The sequence below is a fragment of the Lepus europaeus genome, chromosome 20, assembly GCF_033115175.1.
Source record: "Lepus europaeus isolate LE1 chromosome 20, mLepTim1.pri, whole genome shotgun sequence".
Taxonomy (NCBI): domain Eukaryota; kingdom Metazoa; phylum Chordata; class Mammalia; order Lagomorpha; family Leporidae; genus Lepus; species Lepus europaeus.
Window position 1 is genome coordinate 49,675,402 of NC_084846.1, and position 16,083 is coordinate 49,691,484.

The following is a 16,083-nucleotide window of genomic DNA, read 5'->3' on the forward strand; positions in this document are numbered from 1 at the left end:
GTACCAGAAAACTTCATATTCTCATTCTTTTCTTACTACAAAGCCATACTATTCTTGCAGCATTATTTACAGTACAATCAATCCTACAGGTAGTGTAATGTAACTAGAATGAAACCTGGTGGCAATAAACAAAGACAAAACTTAACGACTCTATTAATTACAACTCAAAACATTCTAGAATGCTTTATCATCAAAACTGTCATTATTTAACCATCTTTTACTTTAACCACCTGGATTTTCAAAATAAACTCAATTATGAATTAGGCAACATGACTGTCCAATATTACCAACTTCCTTTATTATTTTTGCAAAACTTTACATATGTAACTTAGAGTAATCATACATTTATATAATTACATATAATACTATAATTATATATTTGTAAGTAACTAGATCAACAGTAAATAGGTAAGTTTTTAGAATTCTTATTGCAGACATAACTGCGAGAAGGGCTCCATGGTTCCTGCTCCCTGGCAACCACATCCTTGCATAACTCCCTGGGCAGGAGGAATCTGAGATTCATTTCTTTTCTTTTTTTTTTTTTTTTTTTTTGACAGGCAGAGTTAGACAGCGAGAGAGAGACAGAAAGAAAGGTCTTCCTTCCGTTGGTTCACCCCCCAAAATGGCCGCTATGGCCGGAGCCACACCGATCCGAAGCCAGGAGCCAGGTGCTTCCTCCTGGTCTCCCACGTAGGTGCAGGGACCCAAGCACTTGGGCCATCCTCCACTGCCTTCCCGGCCACAGCAGAGAGCTGGACTGGAAGAGGAGCAACCGGAACTAGAACCCAGCGCCCATATGGGATGCCAGCACTGCCGGCACAGGATTAACCAAGTGAGCCACGGCACCGGCCCCTGAGATTCATTTCTAAACAAGATATTTTTATGTGTGGATTTCAGAATCTTTGAACCAAATTAAACGTATCTTTTAATTCTATTCCATTTCTTGCAGTACCCTCCAAGAGCAGAAGTGACTAAGGTCCTCACTCAATTGCCTCCGAGTGAATCAGAGGGAGACATGCAATGCAGCCCGCCCCAGTCAGATGACTCCTAGGGGTTCTGGGTGCAGAGAAGCTGCAGGCTAGAGACTGCCTGCTTACTTTAGTCAGTAAAAGCTGCCAAGTCACGAAGGTCTACGAGAAAACCACGTGGCAACCACGAGCAGACTCTAGGAACTGAGGGTGGCAAGAAAATGGCTACCTCAGTCCTAAATTCTGCCAACAACCACGTGAACCTGAAAGATGACTCTGAGCTCCAGGGCTGATTTCAGCCTTGTCACACTTTGAGCCACGCCCAGACTCCTGGCCCATGGAAATGATGAAGTAATACACACGTTACAGTTGTCATTTGAAGTTACATTATATGAGAAAGTATTTCACGTAAACATTCTGTCTAAATACCTGGAAAGAGTAAAGACAGCACACAGCAAAGGTATACTCTCCATCATAGCTACTCCATACTTTTACATAACCTGTGTGATGATCTGACATTAGGTTATGGGCAGTACCCATATCAGTACATATTAGAAACTATATCTGACTGCTTTATGAAAAGATGAGTTATTATTAGAAATCCAAATAATAGCTAATTATACTTAAAATTTACTTATTTTACTTCTGAAAAGAAATTTTCTAATTCTAATAAGACTTCCCACCCACTGAAAAAAGGAAGCACACTGCTCTATTTGCAACCATGAAAAATCAGCCTAAAGACAAATATCACTTTTAGTTTATGCAAATAAGTTTTTAAAAACCATGAGAAAACTCTGATTAAAGCTAATAAAAAACTCATTTTAAAAATTAAAATATTTGTTCTGAATAACAAATTCAAGGTAAAATGTAAATTTCAGCTAAAACAAATTGCAGATGTATGTAAGATATTTAAAAACTGGTATTATTTAATTAATGGTAAAAATAACAATTCAGGGGAACATGTTTGCCATGGTGGTTAAGAGGCCACTTGGGATGCCAGCATCCCAGATAGGAATGCTTTGTTCAAGTCCTATCCCCTCCATGTCTGACCCAGCTTCCTGATAATATGTGCCCCCTGGGGTAGTGGTAATAGCTCAAATACTTGGGTCCACTGCCACCATGTAGGAAAACCAGACTAAGTTCCAGGCTCCTGGGTTAAGCCTGACCCAGCCCTGGCTATTGTGGGCATTTGGAAAATGAACCAGCAGGTGGAAGATCTTTCTCTTTCAAATAAATGAAAATAACTTTCTAAACCACAAACACATTTTAAAAGTTATCTATTATGGCCGGCGCCATGGCTTAACAGGCTAATCCTCTGCCTTGCGGCGCCGGCACACCGGGTTCTAGTCCCGGTTGGGGTGCCAGATTATATCCCGGTTGCCCCTCTTTCAGGCCAGCTCTCTGCTATGGCCCGGGAAGGCAGTGGAGGATGGCCCAAAGTGCTTGGGCCCTGCACCCGCATGGGAGACCAGGAGAAACACCTGGCTCCTGCCTTCGGATCAGCACGATGCGCCGGCCGCAGCGGCCATTGGAGGGTGAACCAACGGCAAAAAGGAAGACCTTTCTCTCTGTCTCTCTCTCTCACTATCCACTCTGCCTGTCCAAAAAAAAAAAAAAAAAAAGTTATCTATTAAGATAGGTCAGTAAAAAGCAGAAAATTACTTTTCAAATGATTTCTGACAGTTTAATGATACTCTAATTTTTTTTTGAGTCCACATTTTACAAAAATTTTGTCATGAAAGAGACCAATACATATGAACCGAGTTCACGGCTGGGAGATGGAATTGCACGTCAAGCTCAAGGATATTATATCCTGCATTTTGCCTGCTCAGAGACCTAACTATGTCACATGAAATTGGGGTTATCAAATAAGTACTATGATGTTATCCTGGGTTTTTTTAGGGGGCATGGGGGGAGGGGGAGACAGGCAGAGAGACAGACACGGCTCCAGTTCACTGGTTCACTCCCCAAATGCTGGCAGCGGCCAGGGCTAAAGCCCCAAGGCTGGGATCTGGAAACTGAATCCAGGTCTCCTATGTAGGTGGCAGGAATTCAATCACTTGAGCCATCACCACTGCCTCCCAACAGACTGCACCAGCAGGAAGCTGGAGTCACGAGACCACGCAGGGACTCAAACCCAGGTACTCTGATATGGGACGTAGGTGCCTTAAAAGCTAGGCTAAATCCCCACTCTTATCATGGACTTTTTTTTTTTTTTTTTTTAATTTTTTGACAGGCAGAGTGGATAGTGAGAGAGAGAGACAGAGAGAAAGGTCTTCCTTTTTGCCGTTGGTTCATCCTCCAATGGCCGCTGCGGCTGGCGCACTGCGGCTGGCACACCGCGCTGATCCGATGGCAGGAGCCAGGTGCTTCTCCTGGTCTCCCATGGGGTGCAGGACCCAAGCACTTGGGCTATCCTCCACTGCACTCCCTGGCCACAGCAGAGAGCTGGCCTGGAAGAGGGGCAACCGGGACAGAATCCGGTGCCCCAACCGGGACTAGAACCCGGCGTGCCGGCGTCGCAAGGCGGAGGATTAGCCTAGTGAGCGGCGGCGCCGGCCTATCATGGACTTTTAACTTAACTTTTTAACATAAGTAAATTCTTACATAATCTGTGAAGAACCATTAAAGTTATACCCACAGACAACACTGTGAACACTACCATACAGGATTACACAAGAGACTCAGAGCGTCTGTTCTGGTCCCGACTGAATTCAACGTAAGCTCTTCCAGTAAACTTGTCTTTCTGATCTCCAGTGGTCTACACTTCCCAAGACTTGACCTACTCCTTTCATGGCCACAACTCCAAATGAGCCACTTTATGACCAACAACATCTAATCTCGTAGAAATCTCAATTCCTCCACATCCCTCAACTCCACAGTGGCATTCAGCACTCATTTTTATTTACCAGTATTGTTCTGTCTTTGTTATCATCTCTATCCAAACCAACCCCAACAGTCAACAAGTGAATCGCTCTATTGTCAACAGTCTTCATTCCTTGGCCCACTCCCCTGGTAGAGCAGTGTTGTCCTGCAGTCAAACCTCTGAGGTTTCCCACAATAGCTCTCCCCTTCCTCTCTTTTCCCCATAACCTCCCTGTGCCTCAGCCTCTGGTGGCCGAACCTCTAGCAATCCCCATACCCCATTTCTTCCCCTTTCCCTTGGACTAACATGGAAGAGGTATACACTACTATGTGAGGCGGAACCTGTTATCTACATCCCACTGCCTCCCACTCTTAGACAGACAACTTTTGGCTCCACCCCTTCTCTCTGTATCTTCAACTTCTTTACAGGCATGGGATTCCTCTCACCAGCATTTACACACTCTTAAATCAATCCCATGTGAAAAATTAAAAAAAAAAAATCAACACAGAGGCCCTACCTTGACCCAGATTTGTCTCCTACTTTGAGTATCTTTTTTTTTATTTCTTCATATAGTCATCTTGAATTATTTATAACTGATTACTTCATTTCTTCAAACCACTCAAATTTCTACTCCAACTGCAATTGGCCCCCTTCATCCAATTAATCATTAAATCTGTCCCACTCTCCAATTCACCGTATTTCTCCAGTCCATCTACTACTAACCTTGGTAAGGACTCCACCACTTCTTGCCTGATTACTGTAGGCTTCTACCAGGTGTCCCTACTATCAATCCTGATCCCTCCTCCATCTACACACAGAAGGACAAATCTAATTCTGTTACAACTCTTTAAAGTTCTCCCTTTATCTCAAAGGTGAAAATCTCACTACATCCTTAACATGATTCTTCAGTCCTTCCTGAATTGGCCCAATGCTTACTTTTCTAGCCTCCATTCTTTCCTTACTTGCTGCTTCATGCTCTGTTCCACACTAACAGTTCTTCTTCTGGGCTTACTTCCATTTCTTCCTCTGGGCTCACTGCATATGCTCTCCCTAGTCTGGACTTTCTTTCTGCCTTTACCTCTTCCAGGGACGCTCTAATCCTTCCCAGCAGATTAGGAATCCTTCCTATACATAACTGTTCTTCTGACGCTATAACTGCAGGTTTACTTGCCCATCTTCTGCACTGGATTATTGACTCCCACGAGCAGGGATGACACTTCAATCTCTGTGAGGTGAAGGAATTCATCTAGCTCATTGACAGTTATGTCTCCAGATCCCAGGACCATTCCAGGGACAGAGTGAGCATGTAATAAATATTGACTGGGTGAGGGAACGTACTGCATATGGCAGTTATAAAAGTTAAAGTATTAATTTAGCAATTTATTAATCATTTAATAAATACAGAGAGTAACTGTCATGATGGCCACATCACAGTAAACACTGATATATTATTTATCACCAAAACAAAAACTTAGCTCTGTGCTCTATTAAATTTATGCATGAGGTTACCGTGGGCAAGATCATTCAATATGTTTACTATATGCTGAATACTAAACACACAATTTTAAGAAAAGGTTTTGCCAGGTAAAAGCAGAAATGAAACCTTGGAGTGCCATTTTGGACAGCAATTTCTAACTTTCTGCCTTTGGGTAGTAGAAATAAAAACAAATAAGCCAAACAAAACGAAAAGCTGAAAATGTAGCAATGAGGAAATCCTTCATCAGGAAACCTTTGGTTACTCTGACCTAAGGACAGAATACTCAGCTTGCTTCTACTGCACCAGAAACACAAGGATAGTCCACACTTTGCCTCTTGTTTGTCCTCTCAGGGAGTTTAGCATTTCTCTAAAATGTATCAAATTGCAACAAACACAATAACCAACTTCAGAATAACTGAGAATAAGATCTGATTTTAAACAGTTAAAATACTATAAATTCTACACACTTGGTGTTTAAAGTTTCACAGCAGTAGTTGTAAAATCATGAACCATGTTTATTCAGGTTGATTTATGGGGTAATTCAGGGTATTCGCCCTTTTACCTATATTAATAAAAATAGCAGTTTCTAATTAAACTCATTCATTTTACTACTTATAATAAAGGTTACCCCCCCCCCCTTTTTTTTGGTGGAGGGCTAAAGAGAACACTAAAATGAAGTAGATGTCTATTACACCTTTCAGCAATGTAGATCAAAGTCATTTGAAAATCCTTTAAGAAAGCCACACTGTAAGAACATAACAGTTCAACTCAGCTGCTTCATTTACTCTAAGAAGTGTATTTTGTATTATCTGTATATCCGTGTGATCAATCTAAGTCCTGTTCCGGGGGGAAAAAAAAAAAAAAAAAAAAACAGTTGCATTTACAACTTCTACTGTCCCTTGACTAAATAATGAGAACTACATTTTAGCATCTTGACTTGGACCTAAATTGACCACCAAAAGCTAGAGATCAAACCTTGGTTGAGGAAATAATTATAATAAAATGCATAATTAAATCCTAATAAAAAGAGCAACACCTACTGTTTAAAGCAGTCAGTGAAAATGTAACTTAAGGGTTTCCATCATTTTAATTTTGTTCTTAAAGATCATTAATTACTTTCTTACATCAATGTATCATTAATTCACTCATTCACTCATTCATCAGAGACTATTTCAGGGATGGCTCCTTCAGGTTAGTTAAGCTACATGTCACAGCTACAGTCCTTGCAATTAAATGGCTAAAAGTATTTGGGCAGCAAATACTCCCTCAACTGGAGATCTTTTTGCTTTTGAAAAGCAAAAAGCTGTGATAAAATACTAATTAACAATCAGCATCCTATAAATCATTTAGTGTAAAACCACTAAAAGTGGCCGGCGCCGTGGCTTAACAGGCTAATCCTCTGCCTTGCGGCGCCGGCACACCGGGTTCTAGTCCCAGTTGCCCCACTTCCAGGCCAGCTCTCTGCTATGGCCCGGGAGTGCAGCGGAGGATGGCGCAAGTCCTTGGGCCCTGCACCCCATGGGAGACCAGGAGAAGCACCTGGCTCCTGCCTTCGGATCAGCGAGATGCGCCGGCCACAGCGGCCATTGGAGGGTGAACCAACGGCAAAAGGAAGACCTTTCTCTCTGTCTCTCTCTCTCACTATCCACTCTGCCTGTCAAAAAAAAAAAAACATTAAAAGTGAGTCTTCAAGAAACAGTACTGAATAAATGAACTGACCGAACATTAATGTCACTTTAATCACGACTCCCTCCCAAAGGGTATTTAGGTATGAATACAATTGCATTTAACTCAAAAATTCACTAATAACCAGAAAACCAAAAAGAAAAAGGGATATTTATGTACCAAATGATGAGGGACAAAATAAAGAATACGAAAGTTGGAAACACATTGGAAAAAACAAAATGGGATTTCCTTACCCAACGATGATTTTACAATTGACTTTATTCCTGCATAAACCAATGATCCTTTGTTGCCTGGAGATTTCTGATCCATATCTTCTGTATATTGTTTCATAAGTATTTAAATGCATAGGAAATTCTAAGTGATGAAGTTTTAGACAATATTTCAAAGCTAAACGTATTTTGATTTGGAGCCAATTCATAATAGGCGTCAGGGCAATGAGAGAACTCCTGCTCTGCCGTACACTTCTCTTCCTCCTACACAAACTACAAAGCAGTTATTTCAAGTTCAAGAGTTTTTGAATCATTTTATTTTGTAACTTTAGTATTATGTAACTTGTACTTAGATAGAAAACATTCAGTGCATTTATAACTGACCTTTCAGCAAACTTCAGGGACATCTCTATCTGATTAACCACACAATTCAAATACAAAGGATATAGTGCAGAGTATACCAGAGTGACTTGAGCTGTGCATCTTCATTTCCAGCTAAAATGTGATTTCTCCACACCTGCTCTGTATCAAGTCCGTACCTCGATAAAGCCCGGAGGCGCATCTTTGTTGCTATATCTTTTTCTAAAGAATTATCATTTTCTTCTTCTGTGCATTCATACAAATGACGGCCACAAGCCCACATTAAAGACGTAACTGGACTCCAGGCGAGTGATATCCTTTCAAAAACAGTGAAGTCAGACATTGTTCTGTTGGGAGTTACAACTATCATTCGATTTTGACTTGTTGGATGCCATGCAAAGGAAGCAATGTAATTGTCACAAGGTTGCACACTTCTTTCAATTATTGTGGGCTCAGTTTCATCTCCAATAGGAGTGGGTGTATGCTGCATATCATATAATCTAATAATATTACTATCTCTTGTTAAAGTGGCAAGCAGACCAGTCCTAGTTGGACACCATGCTACTTTCGTTAAGGGTTTTGGTTGCTCAGTCAAAGTCAAAACTGGCTTCTCAAATTTCCTAAGGTCCCATATTGCAACCTGACCTTCATAGAAGGAAGCAACACGATCATGGAAGTATGGATCTACAGTCACCCCTTGAACTGCTTTCGTATTTACAAACATCTTTTGGCTTGTATTCCGAAGATCAAATATGGCAAGGTTACGATGCATACCAGCCAGGAGAAGTTTCTGGTCTCGTGGAAGCCAACAGAGAGAAAGACAAGCATCATTCTGTCCTAATTCATAAAGTGGCTTTGTTACTAATAATGTTGTTTCAGTTTCGCCTGCTGAAAGTCTCACTTTTTCCATGGGAACTATGTCAGGCGTATATTTGCTGCAGATATCCCATATCAGCACTGAAAAGTCAGCTCTGTGTTTATCAAGACCAGCAGCAAGCCAGTTACTATCCAGAGGATTCCATGCAAGGGTATTGCATTGTCGTGCATGCTTTGGAACGAATTCTTTCCCAATCAAATCTTTGAACTTTGAGTTATGATCCTGACCAAGACTTGTAAGGACAACTCGACCATTTGCTTGTCCAACTGCCAGGAGACATTCAGGATCATAATCGAGATACCAGGCAACGCATTTCATGTAAGGTGTATCTGAATTGATGGACAGTAATGTAGCCGCAGAGTCTTCTGATAAACGCAAAGATCCAGCTTTGAGTTCTGAATTCACAGTAGATTCCACATGATAAAGGCTCAGTTCTGAATCACATACAACAAATCTATCAACCTGGTGTGGTGCCCACAGAATGTCAGGTTTGGTACCGCTCATGTTGATGGATGTGCTCACAAAGTCCAGTCAGGCCCATTCACTGAAAGAGTTGTGAACAAAAACTGGTGAGATACCAACAAAGTACAATTTTGAAAAATCAGGAAACTCTCTACACAAATATCCTCTTTGGCAATATATTTGTTATTTCTTCTATCACTATGAATTCAAGACATTTACTTACTAAAAGGGAGAATGAAAAGCCACCACTTCCTCCAATAAAATGAGCTGGTAAGAACCTGAGAACTCTGTTCTGGCCTTATTTCCCATGATCAATTATCTTAATTGCACTGTTACTAGTACTTTCAATTTAACCTCAGGGTTTTAACAACTTCAGCGTGGTGAGCAAATTAATAAGTATCACCAAGCCTTTGAAGGAGGGAGAACTTAAAAGAGCTGTGAACTGTGTTCCTAAGCAATAGTTTAGAGCAGCACTGTCCAAGAGAACTTTCTACAACAACAAAAATCTGCGGTCCAGCAGGGTAGTCACCAGCAACAAGTGCCTACTAAGCATGAGAAATGTGACTAGTTCATATGTTAACTAATTATAAAATAAATGGCCACATGTGCCATCATAACGCACAATGCAGATGTAAAGCATAATGTGCTCCTAAGACACAGGTTTCTTCCAACTTTCCATGAAAAGCAGTAGCTTTATATGGCAGAGTAAACTGTTTAAAGAAGTAAGAAACATGATTTCTATTCCAAGCTCTGCTACATACTAGTTCTATTCCTTAAAAAGGAACCACCAATTTATTTTTTTTTAAGATTTATTTTTTATTTATTTTAAAGAGTTACGGAGAGTCAGAGTCAGAGAAAGAGAGAGAGAGGGGGGCTCTTTCATCTGCTAGTTCACTCCCCAACTGGTTGCAACAGGTCGGAGCTGTGCCGATCTGAAGCCAGGAGCTTCTTCCAGTCTCCCACGCAGGTACAGGGGCCCAAGGACTTGAGCCATCTTCCACTGGTTTCCCAGGCCAGAGCAGAGAGCTGGATCAGAAGTGGAGCAGCCAGGTCTCAAACCAGTGCCCTTATGGGATGTTGGCTCTGCAGGCAGCAGCTTTACCCACTACACCACAGTGCTGGCCCCAACAATTTCTTTAAAGTGACTCATTTTTAAAATGTGAAAATTGACATTAACCTAATCATAAGGTTTATGGATGGTGGGTATATAAGCCAATTACATTTTTTCTATGATATGCTAAAAAACATGACTATTAAAAATGCTTGTAGGCTTATGTAGAATTCATCCTATTTACAACCAGTGGTACACACATCATACTTACTAAGAGACTTTTGGCTTTTAAGTCTATAAACTTTTGAATATTGTTGAAATGGGCTTTTTGAGGAGATAAATATTCTAGCAGTTGAAGCACAAACTAAAAATACCTATGGTTAAAAATGATGTTTTTGGGGCCAGCACTATAGCATAGCGGGTAAAGCCGTCGCCTGCAGTCTCTTTCCTCAATCCTGGATCAGCCTAATTATTTTCCATCTCTGTCCTCCACTCAGGCTACCAAGTGCTACTAGACTGAGGCAGTGTCAATGCTCTGAAGACTGACTGTAAGAAAGTAGGGTGTACGACTTAGCTGCTCTGTGTGGCGCTGACTCAGTAATTCTTTTATCCCTCTTTCCACTCTGGTCCTTTAGAAATCCACCTGTTTTGATGTCAGAATAATCTTTTTATTTTAACTTTGATGTATTCAGAGTTTATTTATTGAGAGGCAGAGAGAGAAAGGAATCTCCTACCCACTGATTCACTCTTCAAATGCTCCCAACAGTCAGGGCTGGGCGAGGCTAAACCCAGGAGCCAGAAACTCAGTCATGGTCTCCCACATAGGTGGCAGGGACCCAAGTAGTTGAGTCATCACCTGCTGCCTCCCATGATGTATATCAGCAGAAAGCTGGAATCTGTAGTTGCACAAGGACTCGAACCCAGGCACTCTGATATGGGACGAGGGTGTCCTAAGTGGGATTTTACCTGCGGTGCCAAACACCCACCGGGAGGATAATCTTTTTACAACACAAATTTGACCAGATGAGTCAACCCTTGCTTAAAACTTTGTAATGGTTTGCAACTGCTGAGTATGCAGAATTCCGAATCTTCAATACAACCTACAAGACTATAGATGGCTTTGGCCTCTACCTGCTCTGGCCTAATGGCACATCATTCTCCTCCTCGCTAACTACACTGTCCTATTCCATTCCTAGAACAAGCCTACAGCCCTAACACCATACCTTTGCAAATCATGTTCCCTCGGATTGAAGCACTCTTTCCTCATTTCTTTTTTTATGATTGATTTATTTATTTGAAAGGCAGAGTTACAGAGAGGCAGAGGCAGAGAGAGGCTGGTTCACTCCCCAGATGGCCTAAACGTCCAGAGCTACACTGATCCAAAGCCAGGAGCTCCTTCCAGTCCCCCACACAGGTACAGAGGCCTAAGGACTTGGGCCATCTTCTACTGCTTTCCCAGGCAGCAGCTTTATCCACTATGCCACAGCGCCAGCCCCTCTTTCCTCATTTCTCAGGCAAGACAAAATCTGCTCAACTTTGGTATCAACCACTCTCTACACTCTCCCTAGGCAAGACTGGGTTATTTAGACATATACTCTTCACTGAACAGTATCCTCTCATTGTAAATCACCCATCTCTCTCTTCTACTAGAGTGTAAGCTCCTTAAGTAGAGGTAAAATGTCTCTTGTCCCTCTATACCTCTAGCAGTCAGCACAGTGAAAGGCAATCAGTAGGTAGTGAATTAAGCATTCGTTATACTTATGCATGTGTTGACTATTTCCTCTGACTCTTCTCACAACTGCTATCTCCAGGTCTTACCAATATCTGTATCTTCTACCCTCCACCATTCCTAGTAGAGGTGAGGTCAAGCCAAGGGCAAGGTATCCACAATCACAACTTGTTCCAGCGACGGGCAAGAGCCCCACAGTGAGCTGTCCTAAGAGAGGATTCATTCTAAATAAGTCATCTTTCATTTACTCTGTAACTATTGATTGGGAAGCTTCCATGTTCTTGGCACTGTTCTAAATGCTTGGAACACAGTAGTGAATGGCAGCAGGTAAGGTCCCTGGCCAAATAACAACTCCACTTCAGTGATGAAGTTAAATCCAATTTTAATAGTTTAAAATTTTAAGAATTAAGAGGAAGGGCACCTTACATAGCTACTTCATGTTAAGACAGCAAAGAGGAAACAGATACTGTCACATAGGCATTTATATTCACACACCTTCACAAACAGAAGCCATCTGTTACTGGAGATATCCTTAGATATGGCCCACCTTCCTATGTCACTAGGAGGTAAAATAAGCATTTTTAAAATCTACAACCTCGTTCTTTATAAACAAACGGTCTCTGGTAAAAGTTGATGCCACATAGAAAAATATATTTTTAAAAATTTATGTGAAAGGCAAAATAACAGAAAGATCAGAGACAGAGAGATCTTCCTTATGCTGCTTCACTCCCCAAATGCCTGAACAGTCAGGACAGGGCCAACCCAAGGCCAAAAGCCCAGAACTCCAATTGCATCTCCCACGTTGGTGGCAGGGACCCAAGTACTTGAGCCATCACCTCCTGCCTCCAAGAATGCACACTAGCAGGAAGCTGGATGGCAAGCTGAGCAGCTGAGACTTGACCAGGGTACTCTGATATGGGATGCAGGTGTCCCAAGTTTGTAGCTTAACAGCTGTGCCACAACACCCGCCCCAGAAAAATCCATCTTGCAAAACACAAATGAAAAGTGTTACTATAATTTTAAAAACTCTTTATTTATTTATATGACTATTAATAGAGAATCATCAGCATTTCTTCTGGTGCTGAACACTTATAATATTTATATTCTTCAAAATTTGATTCAAGTAAATTACACAGAATCATAGGCCTTCAATTAGAAAAAGATTAGCAAATTCTTTTCATTCCATGTGGGACAAAAGTAAAGACTAGATGTTCTGGTTCTTGTCCAAGGTCTCTTAAACCAGCTGCATAATCTGCTAGACCTGTGCAAGATAAAAATGCAGGGCTCAGAGGCTGCTGCCTACAGCAATGGCATCCTATATAGGCACTGGTTCAAGTCCCAGCTGCTCCACTTCCAACCTGGCTCATGGCTGATGTGTCTGGCAAAGCAGCGGAAGATGGCCTAAGCACTTGGACTCCTTGAGTCCACATGAGAGACCCAGAAGAAGCTCCTGGCTTCAGCCTGACCACTGCAGCCATTTGGGGATTGAACCAGCAGATGGAAGACCCCCCTCTTTCTGTAACTCTGCCTTTCAGATAAATAAAATAAATCTTAAAAAAGAAAAAGAAACTGCAGGGCTCCCTTACTTAAAAAACTGTTAAAAGTGTTGAGAGGGTCAAAAAATGTCACGCCAGTCAGAGCAGAGCTCTAAACTAAGTGCCAATCATCCTAAGTGCTGGACCCTGTGCTGCTCCACAGGTTGCACACTGTGAAACCGGCCCCCTCGAGAGGGATGCATTTACAGCACCGTCCTCTGAAGAAATGCGTTTTTTCACAGTTCACTGCACAACACAGGCGGATCCTTGCTCATGAACACCCATCGCTAGGAACCTGGTAAAGAGCAAAGGAAATAACCTGGCCTCAGAAATCCTCCAGTCACTCTCCAGCTCAGACCCCAGCAACTCTCCTAACAGTCCCAGTTCAGAAAACCAAAATAGAACCTATCCTATTTCCATCTCACAAGTCGTGACAATCAAAGGAAATGAGCTCCTTGCATCACAAAGATGGATCACTACTAGCCTCTTAAAGAGCCCAGGAAGCTAATGTTTTCAAACCCTGGAGTCCTTGAACAACTGAGTCCAAGGGGAGGGTTTGCAGTCCTCAGCCCTTCTCCTAGATCCTCACCTTCAAGTTTAACGAGTGCTCACTTCCCACCGATGCTTTCTCAGCCAAGGAAGGCCATGCTGACTTCGCGCTCAGCACCAGAGCTCCACGACAGCACTGTCCTACAAAACACGCGTGAAACCAGACGCTGTAAACTCTGCAGAAGCCACATGCCCGGGGTCAGAACAGAGGAACTAAATAACCCAAGGAATCGAAGCCAGGGTCCTCTCAACACAGAAACAATGCAAAAAAAAAAAAAAAATCATTAATGAGAGTTTAAAAAAAAAAACTGGCATCAAGCCTTGGAGAGCCTACGGGTCCTTAACACTTAACAGCCCATCTCCAGTCCATGCGTGCACTCCCACAGCGCTAAGCGTACAAAGCATCCGAACACAGGCTTTCGGCCGGGGGCTCCTACTTTTCTCAGCGGGGCAAATTTCGACAGCCGTTTCTAGAAATGGCCCACCGCCACCACCTGCTAGAGACGCCCTGCACAGCTCCCGGGCTGTCTTAAGAAAATGTCCTCACACAGCAGGCTGCGGAAGCAGTCGTCCGCTAAGCGACCGAGCAGAGCTCAGGGCACCGGAGGCGCCTCTGTCCCTCCTCAGGCTCCTGTGGTAAGGCAGCGGGGACCGGGGAGAGGCCCTTTAGGAAGTACCTCACAGGGACCAGTGGGACCGGGCGTGTTGCTATTCCGGGTAAACCAGGAACCTGACGCCACTCCCACGCTCCACGCTCGCCGCCTGGCCTCCCGATCGCGCCGCGGCCGCCCGCGGCCCCCGCCCAGGCCCCGCCGACCGCCCCGCGCGGTCATCGTCCCCGCGCCAGGACGGCGAGGCCCACGCGAGGCTCGGAGGACGCCCCGGGCCCGCCCCTGGCCGGGCCTGACCACCGGCCTCTCACGCGCCCCACGGCGCCCGGGCCGCACTCACTGACCTGAGGTGGTGGCGCGGCCGCCGCAGAGCCGCTTCCGGTCTGGACGCCGCCCCTCTCGCCGCGGGTGCCGGGACGCGGGCAAGATGGCGGCGGGCGGGCCGGGGCCCACGACCCCACCACCGCGTCTCCGGGGCCGTGCGGCCGCGCCTCGGCCTCCGAAGGGGAGCTCCCCGCCCGCCAGCCCCGCCCTGCCCTTGCCGGAGCCGCCCCGCCCCTGGGCGTGGCCCCTGCCCGAGAGGCCCCGCCCTCCGCCCCAGCGACCCGGCGCGCCCCGGGGACGCCTTGCAGGCTTGAGCTACTTTGTTCGCAGGCTCCTGTGGCTGTCAGGTACACTGGCACACTTCAGCCCCGTCGGCCCTTTCTTTCCCCATTAAAAGTATACTCTAGGGCTGGCGTTGTAGCGGCGCCCGCACCCCATATGGACGGTTTCACGTCTGGGCTGCTCCACTTCCCATCCAGCTCCCTGCTAATGCGCCTGGGAAAAGCAGCATGATGGCCCAGGTGTTCGCCCCTGCACCTACGTGGAAGACCAGGATGGAGATCCTGGCCCCAGCCCGGCCCAGCACTGGCCTTTGCGGCCCCCTGGGAAGTGGACCAATGGGTGGAAGACTTCTCTCTCTTTCCCTCTGTGTAACTCTAAAAAAATAAATCTTTTAAAAAATTCTTACTCTGGGCAATGCAATAGAAAAATATCAGGTATTTGGCTCCAGATTTGTTCATTCATTTACTCAGGGCACAAACATGTGTGAACATCTTTGGGCACCCAATCCAGTGCTGGAATGTGGGGAGCCAGGAGCAAAGCGACATGTTCTGGGCAGGAAACTGAGCCCAAGCATGACCAAAGGGCTGCACAGTGCTGCCCAGGAGGGTCACCAGTAAAGCTGAGGCAAGAAGGATGAGCCTGGGGCTAACCAGGCAGGGGAACAGAGCACAGTGGGTTGGCAGGAATTAGCCTGTTGCTGCTAAGAAGGGCAAATGCTAAGTCCCGCAGGAGGCCAGGCTGTGGGTGCATGGACGGGGGAAGTGGGGAGAAGTTAAGACAGACACTTCCTAAAGGCAGTAGTGGAGTCATTGATGGCTTGTAGGCAGGTGAGTGGTGTGATGGGTTTTTCTGCAGTTGGAGGGTTAGAGAGGGTATTGGGGTGGGGTGGGGATAAACAGGAGGTGTGCAAAAGAGCCACAGGGGGCCTGGGGCATGCATAGATGGTGAGACCAGGACAGCTTGATAGGCGACCATGTGTGTGACGGGGAGAGAGGATTCTGGGTTTCTGACCCCTGAAACTAAGTGGACGGGGCTGACACAGGTGTCTCAAAGTTTTTAATTGTCTGTTCTCGCTTAAACACAGATGGTCTTGGTAA

At 44.5% G+C, this 16,083-nt stretch overlaps 1 protein-coding gene across 4 annotated transcripts in view; it reads right to left on the minus strand.

Annotated features, from left to right (window-relative positions):
• The window catches only part of MIOS (meiosis regulator for oocyte development), a 35,879-nt gene extending 21,049 nt beyond the window's left edge, over positions 1–14,830 (minus strand). The window contains exons 1-5 of one of the 4 annotated variants that reach the window (XM_062179362.1): positions 14,725–14,830; positions 13,810–13,910; positions 12,181–12,244; positions 7,654–8,987; positions 7,231–7,329 (exon numbers count right to left, since the gene is read on the minus strand). In XM_062179362.1, the coding sequence (XP_062035346.1) occupies positions 7,231–7,329; positions 7,654–8,947 (1,393 nt within the window). In that variant the 5' untranslated portion in view covers positions 8,948–8,987; positions 12,181–12,244; positions 13,810–13,910; positions 14,725–14,830. Of the gene's footprint in view, positions 1–7,230; positions 7,330–7,653; positions 8,988–12,180; positions 12,245–13,809; positions 13,911–14,446; positions 14,536–14,724 lie in introns of those variants that run through there. The other 3 variants (XM_062179360.1, XM_062179361.1, XM_062179363.1) reach the window with 3 other exon arrangements.
• Positions 14,831–16,083: the final 1,253 nt, after the last annotated feature.